Source organism: Pipistrellus kuhlii, unplaced genomic scaffold (genome assembly GCF_014108245.1).
Source record: "Pipistrellus kuhlii isolate mPipKuh1 unplaced genomic scaffold, mPipKuh1.p scaffold_m20_p_18, whole genome shotgun sequence".
Taxonomy (NCBI): Eukaryota; Metazoa; Chordata; class Mammalia; order Chiroptera; family Vespertilionidae; genus Pipistrellus; species Pipistrellus kuhlii.
In genome coordinates, this window is record NW_023425493.1 from 2,237,777 (window position 1) to 2,264,703 (window position 26,927).

The following is a 26,927-nucleotide window of genomic DNA, read 5'->3' on the forward strand; positions in this document are numbered from 1 at the left end:
GGCTCCCCTCGCTCTGCCGCCTCGGAGCTAGGTCCTCGCTTTTACAAGGATGTCAATAAACTGGAGCCCACCGGTGTGGCTCTTTGGTTGAGCATCAACCTACGAACCAGGAGGTCTCGGCTCAGTTCCCCATCGGGGCACAGGCCCGGTTGCGGGCTCCATCCCCAGTGTGAGGCGTGCAGGAGGCAGCTGATCCGTGATTCTCTCCCATCATTGATGTTTCTCCCTCTCCCTGCCTCTCTGAAATCAATAAACATATATTTACAAACACTAAATGGAAAACTGCCGAGGAGAGGTGCTGAGCATGACGGGGAAGGGGAGAGACCACCGCACGGGAGGCTGGAGAAGGGCCTGCGTCCATCTGAAGGTGAATATTGGAGCAGGAGGAGGGCTGCCCCGGGCCTCCTGCGCCCTCCAGCTGCGCGGCAGGGATGGGCCGCAGGTGGATGGAGCAGGCTTCCCTCAGCTCCCCGGCAGCGGGATGTCCTAGAGGCTGACTGTCCCAGGAGATGGAGATGGCATAGGACACCTCGGGCATTAGTGCCCGCGCTGGCCACGGTGGGCTTGGCCACGGCGACCTGCACTGCCAGGAGCCCTGACTCAGAGGACCGACCCCAGTACCCCGTTTCCCAAATCTCTGGCAAATTCAGTGGTCCCGCTGTTCCCTCTGCATCTGCCCGAGGCCCAGGCCGTGAACCCACGCCTCTCAGAGGCCCCTCATTGTCTGTTAGAGAGAATCCTCCAAAGGAACTGAGGCTGAGGCTGTGCTGGTTGGTACCAGACCTTGTTCCAGGGAAAAGGCAAATGGGACCTCTTAGCGCCCGGGAAGGAGAGGGCGGGCAGGCTGGGAGGCCTCGCCGTGTGGCCAGGCCCCCCTTCCCTTCGCCCTTCACACTCAGGACCCCTGCACTAACCATGCATCGCTGTGTGTGCCCGCTACTCTGCCACCTCCACCTGCACATGCCTTACAACAAATTGGCCTAGGACCCGCCTCACACGGTGCTCTCTGGACTCATCCATTCCCTGACTTGGAAGCTAGGGACCAGGTCAGCAAAAAGCGACTCCTGGAAGTCTGCCAGCCAGGACCTGGTGACAAAGGTGACAATGTCACTTCCACTGAGGGCAGGAGAGTCCGCCTTACCAAGGGGCCTTCTAAAACAGCCCCCTCCTTCTAAAATGTCCACACCAGGTCTTCACCCAGAGCAGGAGCCCAGCCCCAGCCCCAGCCCCAGGGACAGGCGAGAGGCAGATGACCTAATGCAGGCACTGAAGGGACCTTTCCACTGGTCCCATCCAGGGTCCCTGGTCTCCAGAGGATGACCTGGTCCCAATCACACACACAGGCTCCACGGGGAAGCACCGAATGACACCGCACGGGGCTCCCGTGATGGCTGGTGAGGGGTTTCCACCAGCCTGCCAGGCCTCCACCCACATCCCACCAGCGTGACCAGTCCGCCCCAGGTCACAGTGCCCGCCTCTCCCTGCCCTCACCCCACTGCAGAGCTGTGCATCCGGGCCGCTCGCCACTGCGCACAGACCTGCCGTGGAGCATGGAGCCCTCTTCCCCAGCTTGCACACGCTCTGCTGCCAGGATGAGTCATCGTGCAATCCACACCCTCTCCCTCTGGGCACCCTCCCTCGCTGGGCACCCTCCCCCACCCTCCCCCACTGGGCACCCTCCCCCGCTGGGCACCCTCTCCCGCTGGGCACCCTCCCCAACCCTCCCCCGCTGGGCACCCTCCCCCGCTGGGCACCCTCCCCCCGCTGGGCACCCTCCCCCACTGGGCACCCTCCCCCCGCTGGCACTAAAGCAGCAGGTGCAAGAGTTTGCTGTGGCCCCGATGGTGACTTGCCCTCTGAGGCCTCTGCAGGGCATGCTGCATTGTTGGCCCAGGAGCTCAGAGAGCCAAAGCTTGGGTGGGGGTGGGGGTGGGAGTGGGGGTGGAGCGGGGTCTGATTTTTAGATCTGAATCTCCCTCATGCACCTGCCGAGCCACACCCCCTCTCTGCAGCATGGGAAGCTCCATTCCAGCCTGTTTCCTGGGTTTGGACCTGTCATCCTCATTTGGATGCGGTCCCTAACCTGCTGCTCTTCCCGCCCTCTGCTCCCTCCTACCCATCCCGCACAGCGCACCAGTCCCGGACAGAGCCATTGGCTCACAGTCCTCCAGACCCATTCCTCCCCTCCCACCGCACAGAAAAGAGATGTAAAAATTGCTCTCCCTCTTCTCGCCCCCACCCCCGAGCCTTCAAATTCCTCCATTCTCTTTTCTGCAGAGAAAAATGATCTCTGTAGGCAGGCACTGAGCCACTCGCCTGGTTTCCCTGGTCCACACCTCCTCTCCCTCCCCCCACCCCACGCCCAGCCACACTCTCCACCTGCCAGAGGCTCCCTGCCCCCGGAGAACCTCGAACTTTCCACTCTCCACCCGCTGCTGCGGCGCCTCCGCCGAAGGGGCCCCCGAACAAAGCCCAGCCCTGCCCGGCCCAGCGCGGTCCAAAGGAACACTGTGTGCCCAGTTACTCATTACCAGAGTCGGAGGAGGTCACAGGGCGGGAAGCGCGTTGGAAAGCCAGGAGAAAGGTGCAGAGGGGATGGGGACCTCCTGAGGGTATCCAAGGGCACCTGAGTGGGCAGGTGGCAAAGTCATAGCAACAGCCCCAAGGTCGGATGAGGTCGAATGGAAGCAGTCCATTACAATTAAGCAGCTATTTAACGGCTCTTGCTATGCACAGGCGCTGGGCTCAGCTAGCACTTTACCACAACTCCCGTTTGGTCCTTGCAACAATGTAGCACGCCATTTTTACCTCCGAGGGAGCTGGCCCTGGCCAGAGCGGGCGCCTTGACCCAGGTCACGCAGCTAGCGCCGTGGTGGCCGCTGGGAGTGTGAATGCAGGCCTGCCTTGCTCTTCCCCAGGCGGCTGTGTGTGGTGATGCACTTGGGTGGGTGACTTAGGTGGGTGACACAATTCTGGAAGGTCTGGAGTGGCAGGAAGCTGGCACCGGCACTGGGTTCCCATGGGGCTGAGGTCTTGTTCTCTATAGGCAATGTGGGGTTTCGGGGGCGGAGTGGTGGTGGTGGTGGGGCGGGCAGGGAGTTCCTAGGAGGCCTAGGGGAGGCTGATTTAGAATGAGATTCCTCTTTGGCCGAGGAGGCAGGACCCTCAGGACCGGTCAGAGTTTACACGCAGGGGCGGGAAAATGAGTGAGCTGGGTGTGTGTGTGGGGGAGGTACAGTTTGATGGGGAAGGGGGAGGAGTGTCCCCCAGAGGAAGACAGTAGGTCAAGGACAAGAGGGCAAGTTCATCCTGGCCTAACGCAGTCTCCTCGGCATTTGCTACAGCTCCACAGAGCTAGAGAGCTAAGACAACCTTTTTTTTTTTTTTTTTTAAGACAAAGTGGGGGTTCTAATTAAAAATCTGTCGCTCTGAGCCTTCCTCCTTTTTCTTGTTTTATGGCATGCTTCCACTGGAAAGGAGAGAGAGGAGAGACGGAGACAGAGACAGAGAAATCAGGGTGGGGGCGAAGGGGTGAACAAGGCGAGTGAGGGGTGGACACGGGGGCGAGGCCATCTCCTCCCCACCCCTCACGCCTGTTCTGCCTCCTCCGCTCTCATCCATTTCTGCCGATGCTGCCCCCCAGCTCTCTCCCCTCTCCCAGGCAGCTGTGTCCCATGCACACTCGCCCTTGCAAGTGACCTGTCCTGCTGGAAAGTCCTCCGTGAGGCAACTCCTGCGGGCGGGGCTGGGCATCCTGGCTGCAGGTGCAGCCTCTTCCTGCAGCGCCTCAGCAGCTGGGGCTGTGCCAGCACAAACTGCAGGGGGAGCGGGGTGGCTTCCTGTCTCCGGGGCGCCCTTGATGCAGCCCTGCCAGCAGCACCCCCCGGGGCTGGGCGGACAGGTGGCTGCTGCTTTCCAAACCTCAGGGATTTTCAGGTTTGCCCTGGCCTCGCAGGTGGGCCTGACGAAGGATTCTTGGGAAAGAGCGCCTTCTTTTCAGTTCGTGCTTATCCTCCTCAGACCTGCCAGGTTGACCTTGGAGACAAAGGTGCCCCGAACAAACAGCAGAGGCTGGCTGATTCCTGGACGCGGGGCTGGGAATCCTTCCAGAGGGGCCCTGTGACCCTGGGGTGGGATGGATGGCCCTCCCCTGTGGTGACGGCAGAGCCCCCTGCCTTTCTGCTGTGTCACTGCCCCCGAGGCACGTGCGAAGCCGCTCAGGGGCTGCTGCAGGTGGGGGAGATGAAACCAAGGAGTCTGGCTTTGCAGCAACAGGGATGGGAGGGGAGCGCATGCCCAGGACCGCCCGGAACGTCCAGCTATTTGAGCTGTCTTCCCAACCCCTTCCGTCCCAGGGATTTCACAGCCAAACGAAGGAGTCGGGACCCCCAAAGGGGCGCCAAAGCATGTCAGTGAAAATACCAGCCAGGGACTGGGCACCCAGGAGAGTCCGCGGTGGCTGGGTCAAGTGCAGACATGGTCGCCGGGTCCAGACTAGCATGGATCGCCTTGCAGCGCCCTCGGTCTCCCAAGGAAGACTCCCCGGGGTCGGTCTGCCTCCTTCAACTCCCAGGCCCCACGGCTCGGCTGCTGCGCTCCGGGTGGGTCCGGCAGGTGCCCTGCTCGAGGTGGTTCGGGCCGCCCACGTGGCGCACAGCCAGGCAGCCCAGGGAGGGCAGGGCTGGGACTTCAACCGCAGCGGCGGCGGGTAGCGCCCAGGGGCGGCAGGTGCAGGAGCGGGGAGGCGGGGCGGAGCCGGGCAGAGTCCCCGGCTCCTAGGCGTCCCGGAGTGACCTTCCCTACCCGCCCGGGCCCTGGAGGGTGGACCTGCGGCAGAGAAAACCGGGAGCGCGCAGGGGAAGCGGGCGCGGACAGGACTGGATCAGTCAGCCCGGCAGCCGGGGCCCCGGGCAACGCAGGTGCAAGACCCCGCACAACGGAGGGGCAAGTGGGCGCGAGGCCGCCCGCCCTGTCCCCGCCGCCGGCTCCGCGCCCCAGCGCGCCTGCCCACCCCTTTCGCCGCCGCGGCTCCTTTGTGCCGGCCTCACGCCCGCCCCCCCCCCCCGCCCGGGGCCCCGCCCCTGCTCTAGCGATTGGCCAGCTGGGCCGCTAATGAGCTGGGCCCCGCCCACCCGCGCCCGCGATTGGCCATCTCGGCCGCTAGTGGGTGGGGCCCCGCGGCGCCGGGGCGCGGTATATAGGAAAGGTAGAGCGCGCTCCCTGCGTCGCCGTCTTGCTGGGCGCCCGTCCTTGTGTCCGTCCTTCCCGCTGACTTTCTCCGGCCCCGGCCGTCTCCGCAGAGGTCACCGGAGGCGGGGGCCCCGTTCGCGCTCCCAGAGGCAGCGGGAGAGGCAGCCGCGGGCTCCCGGAGCCCCCCGAGCTCCTCCAAGGGCAGGAGGAGCGGGTGGTGGACCAGAGAGAGCCCGTGAGCAGCCGCGTGCCCGCCAATAGGTGCGGGGCTCGGAGCCGCGCAGCCCGCGGTCCCTCCGCCCCTCCCTCCTCCCTCCGCCCCCGCCGCCTCCCCCTCGCGCTCTCCCGCTCCCGCTCCTCCGCGGCGCGCCTGGCACTCGGAGCGCCGCAGCGGCAGCGGCGGGTGCAGCTGCACAGACCCCGGCCGGCGCCGAGCGGAGCAGGGCGCGCGCCGCAGTCCCCCGCACGCAGCCCCGCGGCAGCCGCTGCTGAGCCACCACCATGGCCCGCGGAAAAGCCAAGGAGGAGGGCGGCTGGAAGAAATTCATCTGGAACTCGGAGAAGAAGGAGTTCCTGGGCAGGACCGGCGGCAGCTGGTGTAAGTACGGGGCCCGCAGCGCCGGTCTCCGGGGCAGCGCATCCCTGCGGACCGCTGCGCACCGCTGCTCACCGCGCCCCGGAGGGAGGGTGGCCGCCGGGTGCGGACGGCAGAGCCGCCGGCGCGGGGCGCGGGGCGGGGGCCGGGCGGAGGGCTCTCCGTACCGGTGCGGCTGGTTTGGGTAATTTGCGGTCTATCGATCCGGACCTTTCCCGCTGGGAACGGCCAGGCATGGGAACCTGGATGGGTCTCTCCCAGCGGCCATGCCAGGAGGTGTGAGGATAAGGATGAGGATGAGGGCGATGGGGCGCAGTGCCGGCGAGGCTGCGGGTTTGAGCGCCTTCCAGCCTCCATAGGTGCCCCGGGCGGGGCGGGAGCCCTCCCCGCTGGCTGCAGTGTTTCCGAGCCATACCCACAGCCCCCCGCACCCCTCCTCCCGGCCCCGCACAGCCCGCCAGGGCCCCGCATCGCCGCAGCGTCTGGTTGATTGCCATGTCCACTCAGAGCTGCGGCACCGGTGCGGAGTGGGTGATGGTGACGGGTTCTGTCTAAGGAGCAAATGGCACAAAGGCACAAGCAGGTCCTTGTGTAAGATTTTGGGCAGCCTGTGCCCAAACCCCCATTGAAAATGAAATACCACATGTGCTTTCTGCCTCCCTGCACCTGGAGGGGGACATAGGTGTGTGTGTCTGTGTGTGTGTGTGTGTGGTGTGTAAAGGTCATTTTGAAGGGCAGCATTGTAGGCAAATCTGAGTCGTGACTGCAGTGAGAGAGGGAGGGACTCCCCCTGCCTGCCGCATCTCTGCCCCCTCCCCTCCGGCATCACCATCGCCACCATCATGGACACCACCTGCACCCCCTGGCAGCCCCAGGGAGCCGGGCCCGGGCCCGCAGGGTCCTGATTGGGAGACGCTGTGGGCATCAGCAGGATGAGTCAGGGAAATAGAGCCTGGCTGACATTTTGAAATGGAAGAAGCCAGAATCTAGGGGTTATTTTATAAATAAATATATATGTATAAAGAAAAAGAGAATGCAGCCTGTGGTGTAGGCCCCTCTTGGTGGGAAAGGGAAGGGTTAATAATGCATCACCCTTCAAGGTTAGTCAAGGTGAAACCTCATCCCAAGGTGTTCCCGGAGGCACGGGTGCCCGGCAGCCGTGTTACATGCAGATCGTCACGGAGATGGCTTTTCGCTCGCATTTCATGTTTTCTTGTGTTTGAGAGAGACTGGTTCTTGGTGGGGTGATTGCCGCAGCCCCTCTGCGTTGTCCTGACGGGGAGGGAACCTGGGAGCCAGGGTGTGCGGTGTGCACAGCTCCGGGCGGCTGGAAGCAGGCCTGGGCGGGGGCACTGCAGAGGGGCCCTCCTCCCGCTCCCCGGAACCTCCCCGCCCGGTGGGCTGTCTCCAGCCTTGGCACGGGCCACGGCCGCACTGACTCTGGGAATATTGCGAAATTTGCCCTCTCGTGCCCGCCCCTCCCTGATTAAATATATATATTTTTTTCCTCATTCCAATTGCAGAATAATGTTTGCTTTGGAGGGCAAAGCTGTATGGAAGTCCTTGTTCTTTAAGCCGACATTTAAGGGGCAGCACCTCCATGAGAGAATGGGGGGGGGGGGCGCGGAGAGGGAGAGAGGAGTGAATGTGTGAATGTCTGTGTCTCCGGTCCGCACTGCACAGTGGATGGACACACAGACACCAGCACCCTGTGCCTGGCCCTCTGTCCTTCCTCTCCCGGGGCAGGTGCGGGGCCGGAGCTCAGGGTCTGCTCTGTGCTAACATGTCCGCCGGCGGGCGGGCGGGCGGGCGGGCGGGCGCTGAGGGAAAGGTCAGAGCCTCAGCAGCGGAGGCGCCGGCGATGGCCGCCCCCGGGAAGGGCCGCCTCTGCAGCACGGCGCCCTTGGCCTGGGGCAGGCGCCCTTGGCTCGGCGTCGCCCACAGGTAGATGGTCACCCGTGGGTGCAGGAGCCCCACCCTTTTAAGGGAACGCACATCCCCTGTGCCCCCTTCCTCCCCCTTCGCTGCGGTCACAGGACTCAGGTCTCACATTTTCCTCCTTTGAAGGGTCCTCCCCTCCCCCCTTTGGACAACCTTGATACTACCTGTATTTTTTAAAAGGAAGAAAAACTGCCTAAGAGAAAAACGCCTCTGGGGCCTGCCCCCTGTGCCCTGGCTGGCTGGTACCCTTTGCCCAGCTCTCTCTGAGCAGCACCCGGGGGCCTGTGCAGGCCCCGCAGACCTTCATTCCCCCCAATTATCCCCCCCCCCCCCCCCCCCGTGGCTGCGGCACGGCACCTGGGCACCTTTTGCTCAGTGACACCTCGGAGCCGGAGGGGAATTCCTTGCCTCCCGCTTCCCACTGGGCCCCCCTTGGGCAACCCGAGCGGCTGCATGTCAAGTGTAATCGGTGTGGCTGGCCAGCGCCCTGTTCCCCCCAGCCGCGTCCCTGTTGTAGGTGGGGGATCCATTATGCACCTTTCCGTGTGGCTGGCGTGGGGGATCTGGGTCCGAGGGCGGGTCTAGAAAGGCTCTGGGCGGTGGGAGCTGAGGTGGGGGCAGCATTAAGGCTCCGTGTTCGCGGACCGTGCCGCACCGGCCCTGCACCTCGCAGGAGCAGCCGCTGGAAAAATTTTCCAGATCTCTGACGTCACAGCCTTGCCATTTGCCTGCCGCTGCCTGGATACGGAGCCGCGCTTAACCCTCGCTGGCCCGGAGGCCGCGGGGAGCGGGCAGCTGTCCTCTGCCTCCGGCCGCCTCTGCCTTTGCCTTCGCTGGCCTCTGCCTGGCCCCCTTCTGGAAGGGTCACCGCTGAGCACTGCGGTGTGCTCTTCTGGCACGGTTTGCTTATTTTAACAACTCTAGTAGGATTACTTGCTGATAGGAAAGCTGGGTTTTAAATGGATGGAGACCCGGCTAGTGCCCCCTTCCATCCTGTATTTACCATCTGCCTTCACACACACACACACACACACACACACACACACACACACGTCCCTCTCGCCACTCTCGCCCGCTGCTTTGCAGTAACACGCTCGCTCTGTAGCTCGCTCCTGAGGACCCCGCACCTCAGGCGTGCGATCTGGACCTTTTCCAGACGCCCCGGGGCCCTGCAGTCGTGCTGCAGACTCTGACCTCACGCTCGCTCTCCCCGCTCTGCATGCGCGCCGAGCTGCGGCCGCGCCTGGTACAGCCTGTGACCGCCTAATCGGGAGGTAATCCTTGTAAACCGTAACCGATAGCTCCGGGAGCCTGAGGGCCCCGGTTTTTGGCGTTTTTTGCTTTTTCAGCTACCTCAGCCTCTGCTGTCCCGGGAAAGAGAAAATGCAGCTCATGTTAGCCATTCTTCTGGGCGCAGGCAGAGGATGAAATACAAATGCGCCGGCCATTTTTACGAGTGCACTTTCTTTTTTTTAATATATATTTATTTTTATTGATTCAGAGAGGAAGGGAGAGGGAGGGATAAAAAACATCAATGATGAGAGAGGATCATGGATGGGCTGCCTCCTGCACGCCCCCTACTGGGGAATCAAGCTTGCAACCCGGGCATGTGCCCTTGACCGGAATCGAACCCGGACTCATCAGTCCATAGGCCGACTCACTACCTACCCACTGAGGCACACCAGCCAGGGCTGCATTTTCTTTTTTTTCTGGTTTGGTGCACCCAGAGGAAGCCTGGTTGTTAGTGCCCTGGGCGCTGCTGGCTGCCACAGTGCCGTGTGCTTGAACGAGCAGCAGCCGCCTGGCTGTGAGAGGGAGGTGCCGGGGGTGAGCAGGCACCGGGGTGAGAGGGAAATGCACGGGTAAGCAGGCACCGCACACAGGCTTCTGCGGGAAGAGGCTGTCGGTGGCAGCGCGTTGCAGAAGCACAGACAGGCCCTGGATTTCATGGGCGACCTTCGTGAACATTTCTTAAATGTGGGGAATGCAGTTTTTTCCTGTAAAGAATCTTAGTCCGAGTTGAACATTCCTCCTACCCCCAACCCTCCCTGACAGGCACACCACAATGGAGATGTCTCCTCTCCCCCTCTTCCCCCTTCCTTCCTCCCTCCCCCGCCCGTCCTGCTGGTCAGGGCTGGAGCAGGGCCCTGCAGGCACAGGGGCGACGGTGGCGGGGGAAGGGGGGAGGAAGGCGTGCACGCGTCTGAGGGGCGTCCTGAGCACGTGACTGCATCACAGCATCTGTTGTGTCTGCTCTCCTTGCAGTTAAGATCCTTCTGTTCTACTTGATCTTTTACGGCTGCCTGGCCGGCATCTTCATCGGGACCATCCAGGTGCTGCTGCTCACCATCAGCGAATTTAAGCCCACCTACCAGGACCGCGTGGCCCCGCCAGGTAACGGAGCGAGCGCACGCCCAGTGCTTCCCGGGGCGGGGTGCTGTCTGGAGGCTGTTCTCTGACAGCAGGACACAGCCTGCGGGAGGGACAGGCAGCAGCTTCCCTCTGCATCTAGGCCGCGGGGGCATCTAAACACCACCCCCACCCCCACCCCACCCCCACCACAGGCCACGGGGCTCCAGGCCGTTAGCGGGCTCTCACACACTGTCTCGAGGGGACTGTGACTCAGAGAAATCCTTTAAAACACCGCCTGGCTCCTGTTTTCAAAGGCGAACGGATTTCACACGGGAGGAGCCAGGGGCTCAGGGCTCCACGCCCCCACCTGCTGCTGACCTACAGTGTGACCTTGAACAAAAGCACCCTCTGCCATTCTCAGTATTATTGCCTGTTTACTGAGCATCTATTTACTGGCTTTTGGGGCCCACTGCCGAGTAACTCTCCTTTAGCTCTGAAAACGTGGCTTCCAAAGCTCCTAGGAAATGCAGGACCACACGAGGGTGTCCTGCCTCTGAAGAGTCACTGGAGGGAGGAAATGTTGCATAACGTCCAGGTTCTCATTATAAGTGACCTCAGGGGTGGCAGTGGCCTGACCCCTCCAGTTCCCTGGGCAGCTGTTGGGCAGCAGCTGTATTTGGGTGACAGTCCTGGGCACTGAGCAGCCCCAGTCACACCTCCTCCCTGGCTGTGGGAGGGACTCTGAGAACATCCCCTAATGTGGAGGCGGCGAGCGGGCCTTTGAGCCTCACATCACGTCGAGTCCGATGTCAGGAAACACCCATATTCCCAGATGCGTGCGGGTCTAGGGGCTGTGGGAAGTGGAAAAAGAAAACATGTAAGTATATAAAATGACTTCAACCTGCTCTTCACAACCCCGCTTCCAGCAACATCCCCAAGGAGAGGGGGTCCGTGGGCGGCTGCAGGGGATTCTGGGAAACGTCCGCCACCGTGGAGCGTGGCGTTTCTCCCCTCGTCCTCCTCTGACCCCGTGTTACGGGGGCATCAGTAATCCTCGTTTAAATTCGCATGGACCTTTCGTTTGCCATTTGAAAGCTCTTTTTCAATAAATTTGATGCTATTTTAGAAGAATTCTTGATAGTTACGACCACAGTTGAGCAGAAAGTCCGGCATCTTGTCTCACGTGCCACAGTTAGAAAGTGGTCCTTTGAGGTGTGACCTCTGGGATCGCCTTTGCTGACAATCCGCACCTCCTCCGCCTCCTGTGCAGAAGGAGCTGCTACTTCCTTTTTCTTTTTCTTTTCTTTTAAAAAAATATTTTTTATTGATTTTTACAGAGAGGGAGGGAGAGAGAGAGTTAGAAACATCGATGTGAGAGAAACATTGACTGGCTGCCTCCTGCACACCCCCTATGGGGGATGTGCCTGCAATCAAGGTACATGCCCTTGACTGGAATCGAACCCGGGACCCTTGAGTTCACAGGCTGATGCTCTATCCACTGAGCCAAACCGGTTAGGGCAGGAGCTGCTACTTTCAAGGGGAAACCAAGTGCCTGCCTTTCCCTGGGCATCCTGCAGGTGACCTTGCAGGTGACCTTGCTGGGAAACCCCTGGCCGAGGCGCTGGTCCTCCCGCCGCGTCCCGCCCGTCCCGGAGGCACATGCCTGGCGCCTATATTTAGCGTCCATCCTCAGGCCACTGCGGTCTGTGGCCCGAAGGAATGCCGGTGGCTCAGCTCGGAGGTATGCGGCCCTGTCCTTCGGCCGCGTCACAGGCCCCATCCTCCCGCTCCCCCGCCCGTCACCCGGGCCCTTTGTCGTTTCTGTCTCTCCTTTTCCTCCGCGCCTCACCCTTCACTTTGCCAGGGGAGCCTGGGCCAAGCCCCCGCGATCCGTGGCCTTGCCGAGGGACATGGCATTCCTCTGCAAACCCTGGTGCCTGGAGGGGGTGGCCAGGTCGCCGAGCTCCGCCTGCTGCGGTGCTCCCAGGGCCCTGTGCCCTCCCCCGGGCACCGTGGGGAGCAGATCGCAGCGGTGTGTATCTCCGATCGGCCGGAGCTGTCCTGCAGGCCGTGGGCGGGACAGATGTGTAGAAGAAAACCCCGGCCGTTTGGGGTCTTCGGCTCAATGTCTCTGCCCCTCTCTAACATTTAAAGAGGGGAATTGTAGTTTTCAGCGAACGACCCTCAGGAGCGTGGCCACGTTGGCCCAGTTCTCAGATGGGAGACAAACGGAGGCTGCACTGGAGACTGAGCCGCAGCCTGGCCGCGCGTGGCCCGCCCTGTGCCCTTAGAGCCGGGTGCCCGCGGCCAGGGAGGCAGCTGGGCAGAGCTCTCGGCCCTGCGTGCCTCTGACGCTGGCTAAGCCGACAGGCTGACCACGCCGACAGGCTGACCACGAGTCTCGGGACTAGATTGCAAAACGAAGCGCAGGTCAAGGGACACAGATACCATGGTCGGCAAACTCCTTAGTCAGCAGAGCCAAATATCAACAGCACAACGATAGACATTTCTTTGGAGAGCCACATTTTTTTAAACTTAGACTTCTTCTAACACCACTTCTTCAAAACAGACTCGCCCCAGGCAGTGGTATTTTGTGGAAGAGCCACACTCAAGGGGCCAAAGAGCCGCTTGTGGCTCGCGAGCTGCAGTTTGCTGACCACTGTCCTGGGCGGTGTGGCCATCGGCCCTGTGGCGATCCTGAGCTCCTTGGGCAGCGCTGTGGCTGTAGGATACTGGAGAGGCCTCCCCCCTGGCCTGGGAGGCCGGGCGGGGGCCGCGGCGGAGATGCTCTGTTGAGACACATTACATTGCTGTTCTGTGGGTCAGAGTGGCTGCTGGAGGCACTTTCACGTTATCCAACCCACACCTGAATGCGGTGCTGGGCCATTCCCCCTGCGTGCACAGTGACGCTGGCCTGACAGGAAGGGGGCCTCTGGGATTGGACACAGCCACACGCACCGCTTCACCTCACTCAGCCTCAGTTTTCTCATCTGCAAAATGGGGATGCTATCCTGGGAGGATTAAATAAGCATAGGTAAGGCAAACTGGTGGCACTGAAAGGCAGCTATTAACAGCCCCCTTCCATAACCCCGGACAGGCTGAGCGGTGGCTGATAGAGCAGAGGCGCCTTATGCACGTGCGTTTCCTGAGGTTAGTAGGGTCCTGGCTTTCTGTGAAAAGCTTTTGGGAGAAATTGGAATAGGAAGCATGTTTGAAAACAAAGTGAGTTTAAATAGCATTGTCGTTCTGTAATCTCCCTCTAGAATACCCCTGCCTGTGGGTTAGCCCCAGGCAGACCTCTTAGGGAGTCCCCTTGGTGGTCAGCTCTGTCCTCTTCCTGTGATGCGGGGGGGTGGGGGGGGCTCTAGACAGGCGGAGGCCCACGTGCACACCAGCCCACACCCCCAGGCCCAGCCCCAGTTTGCCCCGGGTCTTGCCCCCAGCTCACCGAGCAGCGGTGGCATGCAGGAAGGTCCCTGTGTGTGGCTCCGGGGCCAGGGAAGGTGGAGCCGGCTCCGGCTTCCTGCTGAGCAGGTCTGAGCTTGTTCGCTTGTCCTTCCTCACAGGGTGGGGGGTGGCCTTTGCTGTGAAGTGCAGAGGGCTCAGGGCATGGGGCTTGTTGGTGGGAGCATGGTAACCAGCACCGAGGTGGGGACAGGGCGGCAAAGCCAGACCTCACAGGCCCGCCCGCAGCCAAGGGGCACATCTCATCTTCAAGCCTGTCAGGGCCCGAGGCACTGCCGCTCCAGCTCGGATACTCCAGAATCATCGCATTCATCAGAAAGGCCTTTTTTCCCAACGACATCACTCGGACCCAGGCACTGGGAGGTGGGTGGGGATAGGGCAGGATTTCCTAAGTAAAGGGTTGCGGCTGCAAACTCCAGTTCCTGTCCCTCGTTCCCCACCTGCCCATGCTGCTGTTTCTTCATTTCTAAAGACCAATAAGCCCACTTGGGTGCACGGGAAGCCCGGTGGTCAGCATAAAAAGTTCTTGGAGCCCCAGAAAAATGCGTCTGTGGGTCTTGCTCTGATAAAGAGCCCAGGAGGCTCCGGTGGGGGTGGCAGGGAGGGCGAGAGGGGTATGTGTGTGGACAGGGCACGGCCTCAGGGCCTCCGACCCCAGGTGGTGCAATGTGTGAGGGCGGCTAGTAATCCCGTGACCCGAGGGCCCGTGTGACGCACACCAGCTGGGGAAGGAGGGGCAGGAAGTATTTTCTCGTGGCTTCCAACCAGAAAGGCGTACCTTTCCCCACGCCCCTGCATGAACAGACACAATCAAACGCCAGGTCTAGCGCGGTGTCCTGTTTCAGGATGTCGGCCCCTGGGCGCGTTTGTTTTGTATCCAGGCGAGGTAAACACAGGCCGTGCTGTCCTTCAGCTAACGCAGGGCGCTAGGGGTGGCCTCTTGGTTTCTGTCTCCCGCTGTGAGAGCCATGCCTTCCTGGGGAGCGAGCCGTGAGGAGGCGCACAGAGGCGCACAGACCGTCCGCGCCGCCCCGTGAGGCCGTGCCCTGTCAGAGCCGCTGGGCCCTCGCCCCCGCCACCTGGGGTGAGTGCGGGCCAGGCAATGCCTCTGCCAGCGAGCCTGGCATTGATCTCGGACGGAAGAGGCCCGTCCACCGAGGGCTGTGGAGCGCCCAGGTGGCTGCAGAGACAGTCCAGCATCAAGGACTTTTCAGAGGAAGCAGATCCCCGGGGTCTGGAGGAGGACGGGGGGGGGGGGGGGAACTGCCTGGAGGGGGGCCTTGAGTCTGGATGGTCCCTGATCACTGTCAAAGCTGAGTCTGAGGCGGGGGGTGAGGCAAAGGCTGCTGGCTTCCCCTTTACCCTCCTGTGTCGTTAGGGAAGCTGATACTGACCTTACGGAGGCAAAGTACAACCCTTAAATATCTTAGTGGCATTTGAAAGGAGAAACTGCTTGCACACACTTGCATGCATGCATACATGTATGTGTACAAGTGTATGCACACGTACAAGTCTATACATAGGTGTGCACACATGTGCAAGTGTTCATATACAAACGTGAACATGTACACATATATGTGTACACGTGTGAGTCTACATCTATGTAGATATGTATGTGTGTACATATGTGCAAGCGTGAGTGCACATATGAGTGCTTGCACATGTGTGTGCGCACACATTTTTGTGTTACATGTATGTGTGCGCTCATATGAGTGTGTATATGTGCACATAGGTGTGTGTGTGTGTGTGTGTGTTTTTGGTTGAAAATCACTTCCCAGCTCACAGGAGAGACAGGAGATGCAGGGGATGTGTCCGTGGCTGTGTTGACTAGTGTTTCTGCCCTTGGTGGTCACATGGGTGCTGCCTGAGGTTTCCATGGAGAAGGAGGCTTCTCTGGAGAGGGTGCAGGTGGACCTTGGACAACATGAGGGTTAGGCGCTGGCTCCCTGTGCGATGGAAGGCCCACATCTAACTGTTCACACCCCCAGAACTTACCGCTCACAGCCGCCTGGGACCAGACGCCTTTCCGAGAACATAAACAGCCCGTTAACACATGGTGTGTGACATGTACTGCCTACTGCGTTCTTACCATAAAGTAGCTAGAGAAAGATGTTATTGAGAAAATCACAGGGAAGAGAAAATACATATATTTCATGCACTCATGACATATGTAACTTTTTCTTAATTAAAGAAAAAAGTATTTGTAGAATACAATATTTTTGCCTGAACTTGCGGAGGCAAAATAAAACCCACAAATATCCATCTGTGAGTTTTTCAAATGATTACAGACTTCCAGAAAACTCCAATGTATTGAAAGAGCCCTCACGCCAGTCGGCCAGTAATTTTTGTATTGAAAATTACTGCTCAGTGCACAGGAGAGACAGGATATGCGCTGAGGTGTGTGTGTGTGTGTGTGTGTGTGTGTGTGTGCGCGCACGCTGAGGTGCCCAGTGGGTGGAAACCAGGAAGGAGAACCGACCCACGTGGGGCCCTCGATGAGCGGGCTCCCCGGTCCTGCCCCTTCCTTTCTCTTTCTCCCCATCTGTCTGAGAATGTCAAGGTAACCGAGAGGATGTAGACAGCGGGTCCGGGGCCTCCTCGGCTCCTGGGGGGTGTCACTGCTGTAGGGGAGTCACTGTGAGAAGGGGAATGCGTTTCCAGCGCCCGGAGGCCTGAGCCGCCCGGCTAAGGCTGTCCAGGCGGACGGGGACCCCGGTGGCTAAGGCTGTCCAGGCGGACGGGGACCCCGGTGGCTTCAGAGCGAGCCCTCCACCGCAGGCCCTGGGCGAGAGCAGACGGTTGGCGCTCCAGGCGAGGCAGCGAGGGGTGGCAGGGGGACCTCCAGAACCCGGGAAGGAGAGCAGAGCGCTTCTGTCTTGTGCTCCGCAGGGGAGGGTTCAGGAGAGCCGATGGCATGTCCTAAACCCACACCATTGGTGCTGCTGTTCTGGGCATGTCCACATGAGAAGCGGCTTTTCCGGGAGGATGTCACAGGCAGTGCCAGCTGCTCAGCTCAGGGGCCTCAGGGGAGCTCAGCTGTGGAAGAGGGCCTGGGCTGGGCTCCGGGGACTTGCCCTGCCCTGGGGACGCAGCCCCCGCCTCACACCAGGCTCTGCCCAGAAGCCCTGCTCAGGTCTGACGCCACAGGATCCCTGCCCCACGCTCAGGGGTCCCTGTCGCCTCCTGCTTCCTGGTGTCCCCAGTTTCTGGTGCTTCTCTGCACAGAACAAAGTCAGGATTCTTCCAGAACCTTCCATCTGCATTTCTCTCCTATGTTACAGGCTGGATGGGGCGTGGCTTGCTCGCCATGCTGCCTGGGGGGTTCAGGCTCAGGAAACGTGTGATTCCACCCCTGGGTTGTCATTGCTCCTTGCCCCGTCTGGGGAGAGAAGACAAGATGTCTCTCTGGCCATCGGTGCTGTTAGCATGAGGTCGCACCTGCATTTGCGTAGATCAGAGCTGAGGGGCTGAGCACAGGGCGCCGCTGGCCGCTCATGGAAGGACTGAGCCCCCGTGAGAGCGATGTTGCTGGGCCACGTGCTCCAGGATGGAGGCTGCATGGAGCCGGTGCCCCCCTGGGGGCGGGGGGAGGAGCCAAGGCTCCCCGGTGTGCTGGGTCTGGGCAGAGACCCTGAAAGGAGTCTGCAGGTCCCACCTGGCCCCCTTTGGTCTGGGGGAGCCTGAGGGTGGGTGCAGGTGAGTGGCAGGGGCGGGGAGGGAGCTAGGCCAGAGGGGCCGTGAGCTGGGACTCACCTCAGGCCCTGGGGCTCCCGCCGCCCGGCTCCGAGGCTCACTTCCCCTCTGACTGTCCGTGAGGCTCCCCACGGCTCAGCCCAGGCTCGCCGACATTTTGTCAGCAGTTTGGTTTCTGCTGAGTCACCCGTTCTGCTGACGGACGGTGGACGGCATGGCGGTGCCAGTCACCCTGAGGTCCCTTAGGTCTGCCAGCCTGTCCTCCCCACGCTGCACAGCCGTCCCTGAGGTTCGGGGGGCCGTGCTCCTGTGCTCCCCTCTGTGACCACCTCCTGCCTCTGCTTCCCCAGCAGGGACTGCCCCCCTGCCGGCTGGTCTTGCCCATCTCTGTCCCCGCCACACAGAATCCTGGTGGGTTCGACCTGGGATGGGCTTCCCAGCCTCCTGCCCGCAGACCAGAGCTCTCCGGTGCCCGCCTGGCCCTGGCTCCCGGGGCCCCTGGGGAGTGACCCTCCGGCCCCCGACCCCCACTCAGGATGCTCCCTCCCCCGGGTTTGGTGACACCTCTGGCCCTGGCTGCGTTTCTGGGGGCCACGAAGGTCACCCCAACAAGTGTCTTACTGCAGTTCAGACCAGTTAGGCCACCGCTCACAGGCCTTCCGACAGTGGGGCGGGGCCCAGGCCCCAGGAGAGTCCTCCTCACCCTGGCCATTTCCCTCTTCATCTTCGTGGGCAGCTGTCAGGGGTGGCCAGGTGCTTCTGAGCACAAATCCCACAGCCCGTTTCCCCATTTATTGTAGAAAGATTTTTCAGGGGACATTCAAATTCCTTTGGCCATATAATTTTCTATGGTTTTGGAGCATTTTTAAAAATGTAAATTATTTTGTTTTATTTATTCATCTTAGAGGGAGGGAAAAACATCGAATTGTTGTTCCACTATCCATGTGCTGCCTGGTTGAGTCTTTGTTTTGTTTTTAAATATATTTTTATTGATTTCAGAGAAGAAGGGAGAGAGAGAATGAGATAGAAACATCAATGATGAGAGAGAATCACGGATTGGCTGCCTCCTGCACACCCCCGACTGGGGATCGAGCCCACCACCCAGGCAGGTGTCCTGACCAGGAATCAAACTGTGACCTCCTGGTTCATAGGTCGACGCTCAACCACTGAGCCACACCGGCTTGGCTGCCTGGTTAATTGTTGTATGTGCTCTGACCGGAGATCAAACTGCAACCTTGGTGTGATGACAATACTCTAACCACCTGAGCCACCTGGCCGGGGCCTAAACATCCTAATTGTAGTGACCTTCCTTTATTTTTAAGCAAAGACTTAAAACGTTTTGTTTTTGTGAGCGAGTTCTGCTGACTTCCCCTGGACTCCCTCCCTCCTGTTGACAGCTTCGTCCGGCTCCTTCAGGTCCTGCATCAGCCTTTTGAGGATTCCCAATGTCACTCCTGGAGGGTCTGTCTCGGCCACCCCCCCCCCCTTCCCCTTGGGGAGCTGCGTGCGGGGGACGCGTGGCCCAGCAGCCCCAGGCCGGCCTCCTCACTCCCCGCCCACAGCCCAAAGCTCAGAGCCAGCCTCAGGGCTCGGAAAACAGCCGTGCCCTGGTCACTTCTGCTTCAGCCACGTCACTGCTTTCCTGCCTGCAGGATGCCAGGGGAAGGGGCCTGCGCTGGCTGCGGGCACAGAGGGCAGGCCTGGGAGTGGGCTGCCAGGCTGGCAAATACAAACACGGGAGGTACCAGTCCCTTCGAGCCGAAGGTCAATTCCAGGTGACCTTTTAGGTGGGCGTCCCATGTAGTGTCCGTGTAGCATGTAGGCCATGCTTCTGTCAGAGCTCCTGTGCTGGGCCAGGCGAACGTGGCCACACACTCACCTGCATCCGGGGCAGAATCCCACTGTGACGGGCATCCCGGTGCCCCTGGAGGGCCGGGCGCTGCTGTGCACACGTCTGGCCAGGAGTCCTGTGAGGGCAGAGTGTCCGGAAATGACAGTCTCAGGCCAGCTGAAGCGTGGGGCCCCGGGGTGCGTGCTGAGACCTTTACCCCGGCTGGCACTGCGCCTGCGCAGAATAACCGCTCACTCCGGGATGGGAGTCAGGTCCCGTTCCCGTCCCCGACCTCCGGCTCAGGGTGAGCGCGGAGAAATGTCCGTGAGTCTTGTGTCTTGTGGGCTCGGAGTGGCCTGACCTCACGGCCCGCCGTGAGGGGAGGGCGCCTGCGCAGACCCAGCGGGCTGGCAGGTGCCCACGAGGGGCCACGGGGCAGGCACTGGCTCTGGATGCCGGCGTGGTCCCACCACTTCCTCTGTGACCTTGGGCCCGGAGCTTGACCTCCCTGTGCCAGACGTGCTTTCATCCATAACATGGAGGCGGCGCGGTCATGAAGTGTGCGCTGTTCTGGGCGCCGAGGGATGTCACCTGTGCGGATGGAACCCGTCCCTGTAGGCGGGCGGGCGAGCAGGGGCTATGTTTCTCTCGGCTTCTGGCTGGTGACCCCTGTGTCTCTGCTCTGCCCGGCCAGGACTGACGCAGGTCCCTCAGATCCAGAAGACGGAGATCTCCTTCCACCCCAGCAAGGCCGAGACCTACGAGCCCTACGTGACGAACATCATGCGCTTCCTGGAGAAGTACCGGGACGCGGCCCAGAAGGACGACATGGTCTTCGAGGACTGCGGCAGTGAGTCTCCCGGCCCCGTGGGTCCGCTCCGCCCCCCGCGGTCCGCTCCGCCCCCCGCGGTCCGCTCCGCCCCCCGCGGGGTCCGCTCCGCCCCCCGCGGGTCCGCTCCGCCCCCCGCGGGTCCGCTCCGTCCCCCGCGGGTCCGCTCCGCCCCCGCGGGGTCCGCTCTGTCCCAGTGTCTGTCGTGCGGGCCTCGGACGGCACTCCGCATAACGAGAGACTGCCCGCTCATCATGTCGAGGGGCCATTTTTTAAAATTGATTTCTTACACACACACACACACACACACAGACAGAGAGAGAGAGAGAGGAGAGAGAGAGAAGGGTGTTGGGTTGAGGGAGGCTGGAGAGAGACATTGATGCGAGCGAGAAATATTGATTGGTTGCTCCAGGCACTGGGGATTGACCCCGCACCTGGGCCTGTGCCCTGATTGGGAATCGAACCCACAACCTTTCGGAGTACCGGCTGACGATCCAGCCAACGGAGCGACCAGGCCAGGGCCATCCTGTGTGTTTCTAAAGCAGGGAGACTCTCTGTGGCTCAGGCGTGGATGCAGTGGGGAAAACAACGTGTCCTCAGGTGGTGGTACTGCCTTTGGACGATGTCTTTAAAAGCCTAGAGCACATGTGTCAAACACAAGGCCCGCGGGCCAAATCCGTCCCGCCAGGCCTTGCATGTGGCCCGCACCGCGCTGTCATCACTGCACTCCGCTGCGTTTCCATCACACTGACAGTTTATGACTGTTCAGTAAACCATTCGGCCCGCGATTTAGGCTGGATTTTAGATTTTGGCCCCTTCTCTGAGTGAGTTCGACACCCCTACCCTAGAGCATCTGCTGTGACTGCTCAGCCCACAGCCACAGGGCCGGCTCGGGCCGGGGCTCAGGGGTTTTGAGAAGTGGGATTGCCTGTATTTCCAGGGCCTTCGTCCCCGTGGCCCTCGGTGGCACCATCTGTCACTGCACTGGCTCCCACCACACAGACGCCTCTGGCTGGTGAGGCCACGCCAGGCCCTCCGGTCCCATCCCAGCACCCAGCCGTCCCCCCGTTGCCTGCAGGGGGGTCCCTTCCCCCCAGGGGTTGGCTGCCCTTGTACGTCCTTTAGGGAGATTCACTCGTTTAAAGGGACGTTTCCCTAGGTTTTTCTCTTTAGAATTTAAAGGGTTTCATCTCACTTTGCAGTAACTTAGAAGGCCTGATGGATTGAACTGAGCACGCTATGATGGGAAGGGGAAAACAGTTCGTTTGTGACCTTGAAAACAAATATAGCCGAAACTGGTTTAGCTCAGTGGATAGAGCGTCAGCCTTCGGATTGAAAGGTCTTGGGTTCGATTCCGCTCAAGAGCATGTACCTTGGTTGCGGGCACATCCCCAGTAGGGAGTGTGCAAGAGTCAGCTGATTGATGTTTCTAATTCTCAACCCCTCTCTCTTCCTCTCTGTAAAAAAATCAACAAAATATATTTAAAAAAAAAGAAAAGAAAAAGAAAAGAAACATAAATTATATTTGCCTCAGTATTCTGCAGGATGTTTTGTATCGGCTTTGAAATCTATATTTCTTTTCTTCTTTCCCTGGGTTTGGAATGAGGAATAAGAAAAATGCTCCAACGAAACTTCTCATTTGAAAGAATTTGTAAGAACCCTCAGCTGTGAAAGGCAAAGAACTCAAAGCCAAAAGGAGGTTTTTAGAAAACCGTGTGTGGCGGTGGAAAAGGGAGCAAACCAATGTCTTCCCTCTTTCCTGTTTAACCTGCGGGTCAGAGGCACGGCCCCAGGAAGGCCTGACCCCAGACCTCCGAGTCCTGAGGAGGAGGGACCCTCCCGGCCTGGGTTCTCACCGTGCCGCCCCCTCCGAGGGCCGGGCTGTGGCGGGCGATCCGGTTCCCCCCGGGCTCCCGCAGCTGAGTCATCCATTATTCACGGCGGAGAAATACTGCCAGAGACCAGCTGCCAGGAGCTCCTCACCGGGCCCGGTGGGGTCGGTGCCGGCACCGGTGTGCTGGGGACCGGGCCGAACCCGGCCACGGCATTGCGGCCGCGGGGGACCGGGTGACCACGCGCTTGCCTTTGCAGATGTGCCCAGCGATTACAAAGACCGAGGCGCCTTCGACAGCGACCCCGGCCAGCGGAAGGTCTGCAGGTTCAAGGTCGAGTGGCTGGGCAACTGCTCTGGGATCAACGACGAATCGTACGGCTACAAGGACGGCAAGCCCTGTGTCTTCATCAAGCTCAACCGCATCCTGGGCTTCAAACCCAAGGCGAGTCCCCCTCCCCCCGGGTGGGCGCGGACGGGCGGGGAGCGGGCGGCAGAGCCAGTGGGCACCGGCGAGGGCCGAGAGGCGCAGCCAGGGGAGCAGCCGGAAACCTCGGCGCCCGCCTTGTGATTCCGCAGCTTCTCCTCGGTCTGGCTTTCTGCAGGGGTTCGGGGCATAGGGGGTGTCGCAGGCCAGCGGGTGACTGTTCTGCACCCTGTACTCAGCGCCAGAGAACGGCTTTTATAGCGTGAACTCTTCCCGAGTAGAAATAGGAAAGGATATTAAATTTGCAAGCGACCTGCGCATAGAGCGTTCGCTGGTCTCCGTCCATGGAGACTAACCGGTCACCTGAAAGAACGGTTTATTTTCCCGAACAAGGATCCCCTCGCAGAATTAACGTTGAACACCCTCTGAGTGGAGCTTGATGATGAGGCTGTTGGCTCGAGCCTGCGAGGAGGGCCGTCCTGGGGTCTGAGGGGTGGCAGGTGCCTCTGCTTTTATAGAACAGGTGATGGTGTTCTCCCGTGAACGGCTAACGCTGCCCCCCCACCCCCCCTCCACGAGCACGGGGCCGCCTGCGGGATCCCCGTCCGCCTGCGAGGGCGCCATTGCCGTGAGGGCCGTGTTCGTCCTGATGGGGTCCACAGCGGAGCAGCCCAGTCATGGCCAGAGCTCACGTCATTTCTGGAACCTGACCCTCTGTCTGCCAGTGTTGCCTTCCTATTTTTTTGTTTCGTTTTGAATATATTTTATTGATTTTTTTACAGAGAGGAGAGAGAGGGATAGAGAGAAACATCGATGAGAGAGAATCATTGATTAGCTGCCTCTTGCACACCCCCCCCCCCCCCCCCCCCCCCCGGGGATGTGCCCGTAACTATGGTCCATGCCCTTGACCGGAATCGAGCCTGGGACGCTTCAGTCCACAGGCCGACGCTCCTTCCACTGAGCCAAACGGTTTCGGCATGCCTTCCTGTTTTGATGTTGCAGGGAGTGCTGGCAGGGAGCTCCAGTCTAGATCATTCCTTTCTGGTCTCCCACGGTGGCTAGGCCAGAGTGTCCCTGCCGTGCGGCCCGGCGGCCTCCCTGCCTGACTGCATGTGAGGCTGAGGGTGCACATCGCTTCCGGGGAGTCATTTTCAAAGCGTGCCGGCCCCTTCGAGGATGGACCCCGTCCTTCAGGGCAGGGCCCCCTACCCGTGTGCAGACGGGGCGTCCCTCATGGTGGGGATGCCCCGGGCAGTGCCCCCACTGGAGGGGAGGAAGGGGACGGCATGCTGGAGGGAGGGAGCATTGAAAGTTATTTACAGAATTGCTGACCGGTGTGGGTTTCGTTTTTAGCCTCCCAAGAACGAGACCTTGGAGGGTCTTCCAATGCTGAAGTACAACCCCTATGTCCTGCCCGTCCAGTGCACCGGCAAGGTGAGGCCTGGGCCTTACGGGGGGGGAACAGGGCATGGCGGGCGGGGCGGGGGGAGACAGGGACTGAGGGAGGCTGTGTGAATTAGAGGTAAAACTCTCATACGGGACATAAGAAACATTGCTCAGTCAAGCGGTAGCTCTATGGGGTAGAACTTCTTAGAAGAACAGAAAGATGTCATGAGAGTGAAACCGGGTGTCATTCCCCCCGGAGGAGGAGGAGGCGGGAAATTGGGTTTGACCAGTGGAAGGAATATGGCCTGTGGAGCTGAGAGGTGGACCAGCCCACACGGGCAGCTCTGGTCCCGTTGGGGGAGAGAATAGTTTGAGCCCAACATTTTTTATTTTATTTTTTAATCAGTCTGTAGTGAGTCTCTGGGCCAACCCAACATATATATATATATATATATATATATATATATATATATATATATATATATTTTAAAATTTCACATGAAAAAATTATCTTTGGTTTTTCTTTTAAAAGTATTGGCAGATTCAGGGGAACACTCAGCACATGCTCCCTGTAGATCTGAGAGCAGGTGCCTGGTGGCTTGTTTAGAAGCCAGGGGCCCCGTCCCCAGGCCCTGCAGCGGGGAGAGGCCGTGGACACCTCTCCTGGGAGGAAAGGCCCGTGAGGAGCCGTGTCCGGGAGCTGGCTGCTCCTCCCGGGCCTCCCTGCCCTCAGGCCTGTGCTGAGGGAGCAGCACCGCGGGCGCTGTTCCCACGTGGGCGGGACAATCGCCTCCGACGGGACCGTTTCTCCAGGCGGCTTTTCAGACAGTCCCTGGTGCTGCCTGTGAGACCCCGTCCCGGTGCCCTCCAGGGTTAGGGCGCCTGCTCCCGGCCGGTCCCCGCGCCTCTAACGTGTCATTTCCGTTCCGTTTCCAGCGGGACGAGGACAAGGATAAGGTTGGGAACGTGGAGTACTTCAGCCTGGGCAACTACCCCGGCTTCCCGCTGCAGTACTACCCTTACTACGGCAAGCTGCTGCAGCCCAAGTACCTGCAGCCGCTGCTGGCCGTGCAGTTCACCAACCTCACCATGGACACGGAGGTCCGCGTGGAGTGTAAGGCGTACGGGGAGAACATTGGGTACAGTGAGAAAGACCGCTTTATGGGACGCTTCGATGTAAAGATTGAAGTTAAGAGCTGATCACAAGCACAAAACCTTTCCCACTAGCCATTTAAAGAGTTAAGAGAAAAAAAAAAAGATACAAAAAACCTACTAGTCTTGAACAAACTGTCATTACGTATGGGACCTACACTTAATCTCTATGCTTCACACTAGCTTCTCCGCATCTCATAGGTTAGAATGTAAATTTAAAAAAAGTGTAGCAATAGCAACAAAAAAAAAATATTTATTCTACTGTAAATGACAAAAGAGAAAACATAACAAATCGAGCCTTGGGACGTGCCCATTTTTACTGTAAATTATGATTCCATACTGACCCTGGCGAGCAGCGTCCCCGCCCCGAGCATTGCTGCGTGCGCGTCCCCGTCCGTGCGCGTCCCCGTGGGCGCGCCCGCCCGTCACTCTCAAGCCATGTTTTATCGTCTCTGTTTTCTACTTCGTGTGAGCAAGTTCGCTGTCCAAGGTGTACATATGCATCGGGAATGACACTGGCATGTCCTTCTCCCGGGGGTGGGGGGTGGCTCTTTCCAAGAGGAAGGCCCGCCTGCGAGCGTTTTCACACTCCATGGTCTCTCTCCCGTGGTGGTGGGCCTTTCTGCCCCGGGCGGGGGGCCGGGGGGGGGGCTGCGCGGAGCGGCACCGGACAGACGGGAGGGGTGTGCTGTGCCTGGGGAGCGCCGGCCTGCCCTCGCCCTGCCCCCGCTCGCCCGCGCTGGCCAGGGTCAGCCCGGGCTTGGCTTTGAGCGTTTTCCTTTCCTTTCTCTCTGAGGCATCACGTGCTGGTGCTGTGTCTTCATGAATGTGTTAACCATTGTCATGGTGGAAGAATTTTATATTTATGCAGTTGTACAATTTTATTTTATTTTTTCCTGCAAGAAAAAAAAGTGTAATGTATGAAATAAACCAAAGTCACTTGTTTGAAAAATAAACCTTTATTTTGGACTTTATAAAAGCAACGCAGTTTTAGCCCATAGACGGTGTCCGTGCTGTCCGCAGCCACCTCCATGTCCCCGTGTGTATCGCGCAGGACTGCAGCGCCTTGTTGATCTTGTACTCGGTCAGGTTCAAACAGTGGACAATAAAAGAATGAACGTGCTCCTCCGTGCCTGAGTCCCTCGTCTGCGCGCCGGCTCCCCCGTCTCCACGGCTAGTTGTCCAGGATCTTGAAGAAATATTGGACCTGAAAGACGGGCATGGCTTCAGTGTGGGGGTCACACGGGCCCGCGCTCGCCCCTCCCCCAGACAGGTGGGCTGCTGGAGGCAGGCCCCGGCGGGCGGGAGGGAGGGTTCGCGAGTCAGACGGGGGGTGAGGGGGGTGCTCCTTCCCTGGCTCCCGCTGGTGCTTCACACAAAGCCCAGTTGTCACAGTTAAGAAAACAGTTTAGGTTTGAGGCTGGGTAAAGGATGCAGGCACATGCCGTTGGGTTCAGGGTCTGCCCACGTCCGTCCTCAGCCATATTTAAAAACCAGCCTCAAAGCTCTGAGAACACCCATCGGGTAGCAATGAGCTGAAGGGTTGGTATTGCTTAGCCAACCTGGGGATGCCCGCGGCTCATGTTTCTGGAAAGGCAACCTGGCACAGGCCAGGCCGAGCCCCTCAGGGAAGCGGGTCTGAGGGAGGCAGTGTCGCTTTCAGACCTGAAACAGCAGCCCGCTTGCACTCCCACTCCTGCTATCACAGCCCCGAGGACCGGCTGCTCTGGTCTGTTCTTTAGAAATAGAACCCGAGGCGCTGGGATCGCCAGAGCAGCAGGCGTGAGGCAAATCAATACCAGAGGGACAATGGCCCCATGAGCCGCAGGGGAATGCACGGCCCAGGCCTGGCTGAGGAAACCGCAGACCTGCAGCAGCAGGAAGCGCCTCAGAGCAGCCCCTCTCTCCCGGAAATGGAAGGTTTGCTTCCTGTGACCCGAGGGGGGAGCTGCTGAAACCACTCACTGCACAGGCTCTTCCAGGTGATGTTTATGCACAAGAAAGGGGGGCGCTTACTTTTTAGAGGGGAGGGGAGGGAGCCGGGGAGAGAAACATTGATGTGAGAGACAGGGCTGGGTACTGAGTCTGCAACCGAGGTACGCGCCCTTGACTGGGAATTGAACCCATGACTGGTCTACAGGCTGATGCTCTAACCACTGAGAAAACCAGCCAGGGGGATGGTTTGCATTTTTGAGCCTGTTCTAAGGTCAAAGGCTTGGTCAAAGGACCTACTGC

General features: G+C 59.9%; 2 protein-coding genes and 1 long non-coding RNA gene across 5 annotated transcripts in view; 1 reads left to right on the forward strand and 2 right to left on the reverse strand.

Moving 5' to 3' along the window:
* On the reverse strand, positions 1-18,298 carry LOC123652527. The gene is made up of 3 exons (XR_006741902.1): positions 17,297-18,298; positions 14,263-14,265; positions 1-11 (listed from the first exon to the last, which is right to left on the reverse strand). It is a non-coding gene; the product is annotated as an uncharacterized LOC123652527 (long non-coding RNA).
* Positions 5,199-25,815, forward strand: ATP1B1 (ATPase Na+/K+ transporting subunit beta 1). 2 transcript variants are annotated; one of them, XM_036443059.2, is made up of 7 exons: positions 5,573-5,590; positions 5,623-5,788; positions 9,992-10,120; positions 19,762-19,917; positions 21,988-22,172; positions 23,508-23,588; positions 24,477-25,815. In XM_036443059.2, the coding sequence occupies exons 2-7, from the start codon at positions 5,692-5,694 to the stop codon at positions 24,738-24,740; spliced, it is 912 nt and encodes a 303-aa protein (XP_036298952.1). In that variant the 5' UTR covers positions 5,573-5,590; positions 5,623-5,691; the 3' UTR covers positions 24,741-25,815. The 2 variants fall into 2 exon arrangements, with proteins under 2 accessions (XP_036298951.1, XP_036298952.1); XM_036443058.2 differs by having other exon boundaries at positions 5,199-5,788.
* Positions 25,589-26,927, reverse strand: part of NME7 (NME/NM23 family member 7) — a 98,699-nt gene continuing 97,360 nt past the window's right edge. For both annotated transcript variants that reach the window (XM_045582952.1, XM_036443051.2), the window contains one exon: positions 25,589-25,899. In XM_045582952.1, the coding sequence (XP_045438908.1) occupies positions 25,867-25,899 (33 nt within the window). In that variant the 3' untranslated portion in view covers positions 25,589-25,866. The remainder of the gene's footprint in view (positions 25,900-26,927) is intronic.

What these genes read in the sequence shown, in the direction of transcription:
- ATP1B1 (XM_036443058.2), top strand. Translation starts at nt 5,692, where the DNA reads ATGGCCCGCGGAAAAGCCAAGGAGGAGGGCGGCTGGAAGAAATTCATC. An exon ending in GGACCGCGTGGCCCCGCCAG is followed by an intron (nt 10,121 to 19,761) that starts GTAACGGAGCGA and finishes CTGCCCGGCCAG; the next exon opens with GACTGACGCAGGTCCCTCAG. An exon ending in GGTCTTCGAGGACTGCGGCA is followed by an intron (nt 19,918 to 21,987) that starts GTGAGTCTCCCG and finishes TTGCCTTTGCAG; the next exon opens with ATGTGCCCAGCGATTACAAA.